Raw genomic sequence first — 9,782 nt, 5'->3', positions numbered from 1 at the left:
AAAATTTTTTAATGAATAAAATATAGAAACTTTAAAAATACCTAAAATAACAATAAATAAAAATTTAAAAATTTAAAATATATAAAAAAAATTGTAAGAACTAATGTAAGTAAAGTATAAGAATGTGAAATTATGTTTTGTCAAAACAATTTAATAACATCTTGGTATCCTTTCAGTTCAAATGTCGTATCTTTCCGTTATCATAGTTTCTCTCCAAGCAAGAAAAAAGAGCTCACACCCTTTATTCTATTCAAAAGCACTATTATCTTTGACCCTCTCATTATTTAGTACGTTAACATCAATATGATGATGCATGCTAGTTGATGCATAATGATTTCAACTTTCAGGATAAAATTTCCATTTCATTTCCTCAGTTACTTTACAATTTACGTTCATAAGAATAAATACTTACTTGTAAGTAGAGATAAAACTAATAATTTTTGAGTAAACAAAAATTACTCCTGCATAGTGCTGTATTTCTTGCGTTATTATTTTTCTCGAAGCATAAATTTGAAGAACTTAATTAATATATATTTTATCAATTACAAAATGAGTCATATTAAATTTTTTATATATTAAAAATATATCCACCCATTCTATCCGTAGCAATCTAATTTAAAAGGATCTCTGCTTTTTCTTTTTTTCTTTTTTACCACAATACCTTAGAGAATAGTAGTTTTTGTTACTGATAAAGTATGCTTTTTAATATATTGAAAAAATATATTTCATGAAACACGATCAAATCAGATATGTTTCTTACTAGAAAAACGAACCATATTCAAATTTTTACTTTTATTTTGATCATGAGCGTCCTCATATTGAAAAAAATCTTATTTGATATATGGTGAGGTGTTAAAGGTGATTTGCACTTTAATTCATCACATTGTAATGGACTAACCACTTTCATATCCAATTCCCATTACATGATTAAATGCTAAACACAATCATGAGATTTTTTTTTAAATATAGAGTCTAATAATTTGAGCAGACTAAGGTTATTCAAATCAAATTTAAAATATTTGAATATATAAAAAAGTTTATATAATTAAGCTCAATTCTAACACCTCAAGCTTTTGAGATTATTCGGGCTAGTTCAAATAATCAAATAGTTAAATATCATTTTATTTTATTTTTCTTTTTAGCTAATTTCAATTTTTTGACTTATTTTAATAATAAAAAATTTGAATATTTGTGCTTTGTTAATTCTGATTTGTGTTTGACTCAAAATCTTTTTAATTTATCTAACTGTCTCGAATAAGATTAAAATAAAAAAAAAGTTATAAACTTTTTTGTTCGACTTTAAAATTTTTTGAATTTGTTTGACTTCATCTATTTAGCTTTGCTTAAATTACGAGTTCTATTTTTTAAAATAGAATGTCCAACCTCTACTCATTATGTTGGGAGGTGAGTGACCCACCAACTATTCTATTAGATTCAATTTTGTTGGTCATATGTTCTTTTAAAGATTAAAGTGTATTATTATTTTTATTTTTTTAAGAGTATTAGATATTTTTATATTAATGAGTGAGATATTTTTTTTTAAAATTATTTTTCAATGGGGAGGGGACTTTTGTTTTTATAAAAAGTGATTTAACGAGGAAAATTTATTTAACCCTTTCTTCTTTTGGGTAAGGTAGAACTTGAGATTATATATATATATATATATATATATATTTTAAAGAAAAAGCAGGAATCATTTTAACCAACTAACCGTGGTAACAGTGAAATATAAATTTCACGTGGAGGGTCCCGTACATGAGATATGTATCAATGAATCCTTTTCCTCAACCTCACCGTAATATTAAAAACCCAAAAAAGCGCAGAGAGACTGAGAGCGAGTGAGGCAAAGAGAGAATTATGCCCAAATGCCTTGCAATTAATAACAAGGCCCTTTCAGTCCCTTGAAAGTTGAAACCTTCGTTAACCCAGCTGTGATTTCTGAAGAGCCTCTCTCTCTCTCTCTCTCTCTCTCTCTCAACGTTTCTTAAACACATCCCTCTCCATCTTCCTCGCTCGCCATTTAGCTCACTTCTTCTGTGCCTCACAGAGGAAAGATCAGAAGAGCGAAGAACCTAGTTTCTGTTTTTCCAGATGAAGGAAGTCACTGTTGAGGCTGAAGGGTCTAAGGACACTTCGAAGCGAAGTGTGCCTCATGAAGGAAACGCCAGAGGAAAACGCGGTATGGGTTCTTCGTCGCCGGACATGCACAATACGGCCTTGAAGATTCTGAGAGCCAGGGAATCTTATAATGGCTACGATCAAGAACAAGAAAAGCCGTCCAAACTCGAACTTCTCGCCTGGTATTTGTACGAGTTTTGCTCCTATTTTGTTCAGACCGTTCTCATTCCAGTCGTTTTCCCTCTCATTATCAGCCAGCTTCAGCAGCTTCCTCCAAACTCTGCTTCAGATTGGACCAAGAGCCACCCTGGATTCTCCTGCTCCGACAAGGAGATCACTCTGTAAGTTGATTTTTCTCTCTAGATTTGGAAAATTTGACCGAAATTTCCCCCCTTGTTCTTAATTTTTTTTTCTTTCTTTCTTCCTCTTTTGTTTTTTTGGCGAAATGTGCTTCTTCTTTTTTTTGGTTTGTTTTGTCTTGCTTCTCTTGCATCTGAGAAATTTCAGACAAATGCATGAATAGTGCTTCAAAAATTTCAAAAGGGTTTCAGAGGAAACGTGTATTGTTTCTCTCAGAGCAGAAGAAAGGAAAGTTTTCGAATTTGAAGTCTGAGAGGCGTGAGAACCGTGCATAGGGTTCCATCATGGTTCGCAATCATCAAAAGCAGTGTTTTTCTTTTCCCTTTCTTTTCTCTTTTTCATATATATATATATATATATATAGTTGCTTGTTTTTTCTGGGGTGTTGCGGCCATCTCCTTTTCATACTTCACTCCCACTATACTCCACAATTAAAGATTCCTTTTTCAAGATAGAATCGGTAACCTCACGCACTTGCATCGAACTTCCACCACATTTATTAACCATTCTCTCTTTGATGTGCATACAAGCTATGCTATCTCGTGTGTCCTTAGCCACCACCAAGAGGGCAAAAAACAAAAACGAAGAAAAAAGGTCTTCCTAGGAAGTTTCAACATGTCTGTCGGATTCGGACTCAAAAGTCACCACATTTGAAATTTTTTTTACGCTTGAGATAAGTAAGACGTTGGGTTATTTAACTATCCATTAATTGCAGTTATCACATTTGAATAATATTTTACAGTGAGTGAGCTTAAACAGAAGAGTTATAGAACTGACAACGTGAATGAAACGGTCCCTCTGTATTATTATTTGTTTTCCTTCTGCAAACTAACCGTTTCACAAATATTTTACTCTAATTTTTCATTGTTTACGAATTACAACGTAAATTCAGCTATACTCTTAGGTAGAACTAGTATCATAGGTGTTGGCTATAAGATTTATTGACGGATCCCTTAGAAAAGTAAAACTCACTCCGTGATTAGAATATCATGTCCAGATTCTTTAACATAATCTTTTGAAAGTTTCTATTTGAATAGTAGTAGCATTAGTACTATGAAAGTTTGGAATTAGATGTGTATATATATGTTGTGTTTTGTGTGTTCATTGCAGTTATAGTAAGCTCACACTGAAAACCATAAGGACGAGTGGTTCAAGATTCTCGTCATTGGAGTGGACGTCAATAGGTTGGGCTACAGGTCTGGCACTGGCTGCTCCAATTCTGGGCTTCCTCTCCTTCCATCTTGATGGTCATTTTCCGGCGCTCATCACAGCAGCTGCCACCGGCGTCGGTGTTTTCTTCTGTCTCCCGGCGGGATTCTTCAAGGTCACCAAGATCTTCATCCCTTACATTGCATTCATTGTAGCTGCAAGCACAGTTGCCATTGCCTCTCACACCCACCACCTTGGCCACATGATCCGTGCCTTCACCGGACCTTCCCTTAAGAAAACGGAATTTCACATTAGACAAGGAGTCTCCGGCTGGCTCTCCCTCTGCGCCACCGCAGCTGGCAGCTTTGGTGCCGCCATCATCGCGGCCTTCACTTATCACATGCTCCGGGAACCTAAAGACCATGAGTTCATAAGCCTATGGGTAGTATCCATCTTCAGTGGCCTCATATGGCTTGTGGGGATAATCCATGCTATCACAGCCATTAACAGAACCTCAGATTCCATGATCTCGATCTCGTCAAAGTTCCATCCTTTTTCCATTTTTAAATACCCTCAAGGGATCGGAGCCATTGTCAGTGTCTTCCTGTCTTCATTCACCACCATGTGCATCTTCATCTCAGGAGTCATCTTCGTTGTTGGTGATCTCTGCATCAAACCACTTCACTTGCTTGCTTTCTGGTTGATGTACTTCTGCTTCCCTCTGGTTTCTATGCCTCTACTTCAACCTCTTCAACAAATAATCAAGGCCAGTTCAGTGAAAATGCAAATCCTGGGATTCCTCCTCTCAATCCTATCTTCTGGGTTCGCTTTCTATTTCTCTGATTCTCACTGGAAATGGAGGCACCTTCTGCTATTTGGAGCCATACAGAGCACATCAAATGGAATCCTTTATGCATTTGGAAGAGCCCTGGTTCTAGACTGTGCGCCATCAGGGAAAGAAGGAGCGTTTTCAATCTGGTTCGCTTGGATCAGGGCCGTTGGGTTGTGCGTAGGATTTGCAGTCGGGTCGAGCGTTCCAGGTCAGATTCGCGCATCGTTCGGAGCTGCATTCTGTGCTGCAATGGCGGGCATAGCTGTTCTGCTTTTCGGGAATGTTAGTGATGTCGGAGGAGCTGAAGCTGCGGGGCATGTGGTGGACGATAGAAGTGAGAGAGACACGCATGTTTCCAAGGAAGCAGCAATGCATGTTTGAAGAAACTCCATGAAATGAAGCAATAAAAAGGTTTATTCTTTATTTGCAAATGACGAAAATGGTGGTGGTGGTGGTGGTGATGCATTGCGAGGTCGTGCGGGTGAAGGAGGAGGATTAATATAAGGTTTCGTTTCATGATGATTGATTAGATTGTACGTACTTAATTCGACAATTGTTGTTATTGTGAAATTATGGTTTGTGTATGCTGAGGATTTTGGGTCAGGGTCTTGTGTTTGTTTATACATTATGTTTACACATTAATCATCTCACTAAGGAGATTAGAGTGTGTTCTTTTTAATTAAATTAGTTTAGTCGTCTGAATTTAATTTACGTGATTTGAATTTCATACTTAGCATTTTATATTTTTCATTATCATAATTCAACCCTTTCCAACGAGATTCCAACCTCTCAGATCTCACATCCCTCTTATTGGAATGGTAATTTAATTTTTTTTTTCGGATAATAAATAACATTCAAGTTTAATTTACTTTTTACAACTTAAAAGGTTGTATTTTATTTTTTTGCCAAAAATTTGAAAATTTTGCAAACGAGTAAGACAATGCTAAGGATTTCATATTATTATGGGTCCTTACAATGGTTTTGTTCCTTTATCTTTTCTGGCTGATTATTTAGAAGCTACTGATATGTAATTATTTTTGTGTGTTGTGTTTGAAATATTTTATACATTAAAAAAACATAATTTAAACCAAACGGCTCCTGTAAAGAAAAATAAAAAAATGATAGTAAAATTTTTTAAATTATATAAATGATATTTTGATCTCTCAAAATATCATAATTTTCTTAAAATTTTTTGAGACTTTTTTTTATTAAAGAATTAATACAAATGATCAAATTATTCTTAATTCAAGAATTCAAATTTAAACTTATGAATCGCTATTGTATTTTTTTAATTTAAAAAAAAATTTGTGAATATTAAAATAAAATTAGTGAATGATAATTAATAATAATTTTCTAGTGTTATAATAATGAATATTTTAATTAAAAATAATTTAATTATTTATATTAATTTTTTAATGATAGAATAATTTTTAAAAATTTTATTAATATTATAATATTTTGAAGGATGAAATTATTATTTATATAATTTTTAAAAAATTATTATTATTTTTTGTAAAAACAAAGAGAAGCTTTGAAAACTTGGGGGTGAATTCTGGATTGCCCAGCATGAGTGGTCCACATTCGTCCAGCTCTTTCTCCGACAATAATGACCCAGTTGACTTGGTCAACTCTGTCTTTTCCTCACTTTTCCTTCTGGTTATATATATTGGGAAATTTTAAATTAGACACTTTTCCACGTCCACTTCAATTTATGCGATTTCCCCCTGGATCTTGCTAGCGTGAATTTTGAAATGGACGGTCAAGATTGGATGATCGAAGCATGTATGAGTGCATGCTACTTCTAATCTTATTTATGAGGGGCAGGGAGAAATTATTTTTTAAAAAAATTAATTATTTAATTCTTATAATTTTTGTTTAATTATAATTTAATTTTTATAATTTTAACTTAGTTATAACTTAATTCTTAAATTTTATCTCTCACAACTTAATTCCTATAATTTTAATCATTTAAACATTGATAATTATATTTAAAAAAATAAAATTGTAAATATTAAAAATATTTTAAATTTTGATATTTATATTCTTTACAAAGATTAAAAAGGTTTAGTAATTTAAAATAGAAAAAACATAATCTTCAATCCTTATAATTTCGTCAATTTTACTTTTAATTTCTATAATTTTTTTAAGTGCTTTCAGTTTCAATAAAGATTAAAATCACTAAAAAATTAAAAATTATAAGAACTTGAAAAAAAAAATCGCCTAATCTTTCTAAAATTATAGAAATTGAAAATACTAAAACAAAAACCATATGGATTAAAAACAAAACTCAATGAAACTATAAAGATAAAAAATTTTCTTTTCCTTTAAAATATTGGTCATGAATTTTAACATAATTTTAAAATTTAAAATTTTATTTTTTAAAATATGATCACTAATATTTTAAATAATTATAAATATAAGGATGGAATTATAAAAGTTAAAATTTAAGAATTGAGTAACAATTGAATCAAAATTTTTGAATTACGATGAGTTAAAATTTAAGGACTAATTTACAATCAAATCAAAATTATAAATATTAAATGATTAATTTTTTAACTTTTTATCCCATTTATAAGCTATATAATTAATCTTTTATCATACGTTTTCCTTTTTACCTTGCATTAAAAAGATAGTGAGAGAAATTATGTTATGAAAACATATGTTTTAGGGGTAAATTTAAAAATTTATTGAATTTTTTGATAGAGTTAATGAGTTTTAATTTTTTTAATTATAATAAAATATATTGAAAGTACCTTATAGATATAATTGAAATAATATTTAACTAGCTCCTGACTAAGAAATAAAAAAAATCATTTTTAAACAATACTAATATATTGAGTTTTAATTAAAATATGACCTCAACCCTTTATAATTTGATTTGATATCATTTATTTAGCATCAAAACTGATAATGTATTTTAAATTTAGAAAATTCAATATTTCATTCGGATTAAGCATACTAATAACGTGGTTACGTAGATAATACCCATAAAAATAACATAAAACAACATAATTTTCCATTGCTTTGTGAGGGTGGTGACTGATGGGAATCAAGACAAAATATAATCACTAGAAGTTGAATTATGTCTGAAGAATCTTTGTTACTTGCCTCTGCTCTGCAAAAGCTGTTCCATTTGGACTATTATATAAAACCAACCGGAGCTTCAGAAATTAATCAATGATAATCTTTTGTATTAAAGCTCAATTTGTCTCGTCTTGTCTGTCTGTCTCACAACGGGCCGGAAATCTGAAGCAATGAGTTTTGTGAAGTTGATCTATTACAGTAATGTGGTCCTTCTATCTAGTATTTAAATGAAACAATATCATCTCCTTGAATATCACACTAAAAATCAATTTAATTTAAATAATAAGTAAATAGGACAATTAATAATAATTAGAGTGAAATAATTGATCTCTCTTCCATTTTAGTAAATAGGACAATTTAATAATAATTAGAGTAAAATAATTGATCTCTCTTCCATTTTGTTAAAATGATAGAAAGCTCTCCTCTATTTTCAAAAACTACATTTTATCCAGTCTTCAACGCTATTAAAAAATATTTCATTACAAATTCTAAAATATCTATACTATTTGTAATTATGTTAAAAATTTTAAAACTACTAATTTTTCCTTATGAACTAATTGTTTACTCTCTCTTCCAATTAAAAAAAAACTTTAAATAATTGAGATTTTCAATATTTAAATAAATAATTTAAAATTTTTGTGTTGAAATTAATGAAATTAAAAACTAAACATAAATTAAATTGATTAATTGATTATATCAAATTATTATTTTATAAATATTGTGATCAGAATATTAAATTTTTTTGAATCTGAATATTATTTTAGTCAATTTAATTATTTATTTTTTTAAACAATTCTAAATAAATACATTTACATAATAAAAAAATAAAACATAAATGAAAAAATAACAAAATATACATCAACTTTTTTTGGATAATTTGAATAATTTTTGGATAATATATATTTTAAAAAAAATATTTTGACTAAATATATATGATTTAATGGTCAACTAAAGTTTTGGTGAATGAAAATAAAATATTAAAAATAGAGAGAATGGTTGGGTTTTGTTACTTTTCATACTAGGAGATATTTATATATATTTCAAGGATAGAAGAAAAGTAATTATAATAGAGGTGAAATAGAGAGGTCACAGTATTTTACTCTGATAACCAAGGCTGCATTGATTCATCTTTTATCATTTAAATTAAATAAAAAAATTAATTTTTTAATGCTTTAATTTTTAACTCATTTATAACATAGTCTCTTAATAATGATTAGTTATAATTCAATTTCTTAACTTTTGATTTGCTTATAACTCAATCCCTCAATTTTTGTTAGTTTTTTTTTATGTTGACTTAAATCTCACATCAAAAAACAAGATATGGTAGTTTAGAGTAAGACATGAGCATTTTTTTTATCCCTCTTATTTGATAAGAATAATTTTTTAAAAAATTTAAAAAATAAAAACTGAATTATAAGTAAATTAAAATTTAAAAAATTAAGTCAAACAAATCATAGTTGAGGAATTTAGTTAAGAGTTAAAGGATTGGAAACATAATTTTTTTCAATTAAATACAAGAAAACATAATCTTTGTAATTTTTTTTTTTTTTTACCGTGACGTTGTTGTAGAGCTAGGAGAGGAGAGAAGAAAACACGCAGGAAAAAAAAAAAAATCAAATAAATCACCCGAAAACTTCCATGGCTTCGACGATTGTTATTTTCAAGACAACGCGTAAAATATTTCATTACATTTGTATATTTATATTTTTTACACAGAAAGTTGAGGTAAATTGCACCCAAAAGCTCACTACAATCACGACATATTTATGGACTTAAAAGAATGCTCATGAATATACATACACATCAGTCAATAATGAGTTGTTTGCATCGACAATAGAATTTAAACACACAATTTTAAAAATTATAAATTAAATTTTTATCAACTGAATCAATTTTTATTAACGATCGTACATTTATATAGATTCATAGCGGAAGTTTCATTATGTTGTTGGCCTTTTCTAGCACTGCTTTGAATTGGTTGGGCTCGAGGCAATTCCTCAGCCCAATTTCTCCCAGCAGACATCTGAGATGATGTGGCTTTCACCGTCTTGTTTTATAATTTTTGCTCCCAAGGTTCTGAGCATCGTTGTGGTCTTGTGGACCAATTTTGTAGCCTTGTGCTGTCCCCACGTCCTTTTCTTTTTCTTTTTCTTTTCAAGAATAATTTAATATGTAATATTATCAATTAATTTATATTCAAATCAGGCCTCTGTCTTCTTACTTTATTTTAGTTCTTCAT

The 9,782-nt window shown here is 29.8% G+C and overlaps 1 protein-coding gene across 1 annotated transcript; it reads left to right on the top strand.

Moving 5' to 3' along the window:
* The first annotated feature begins 1,837 nt into the window (after nt 1-1,837).
* LOC129310350 (uncharacterized) lies at nt 1,838-5,166 on the top strand. Its single transcript, XM_054952171.1, has 2 exons — nt 1,838-2,459; nt 3,589-5,166. The coding sequence occupies exons 1-2, from the start codon at nt 2,092-2,094 to the stop codon at nt 4,838-4,840; spliced, it is 1,620 nt and encodes a 539-aa protein (XP_054808146.1). The 5' UTR covers nt 1,838-2,091; the 3' UTR covers nt 4,841-5,166.
* The last annotated feature ends 4,616 nt before the right edge of the window (nt 5,167-9,782 follow it).

The sequence above is a fragment of the Prosopis cineraria genome, unplaced genomic scaffold (assembly GCF_029017545.1).
Source record: "Prosopis cineraria cultivar Desert tree isolate PC_DT_omini unplaced genomic scaffold, ASM2901754v1 PC5, whole genome shotgun sequence".
In the NCBI taxonomy this organism is placed as follows: Eukaryota; Viridiplantae; Streptophyta; class Magnoliopsida; order Fabales; family Fabaceae; genus Prosopis; species Prosopis cineraria.
The sequence above is the reverse complement of the archived record's forward strand: the minus strand, read 5'-3'. Positions and strand labels throughout refer to the sequence as shown.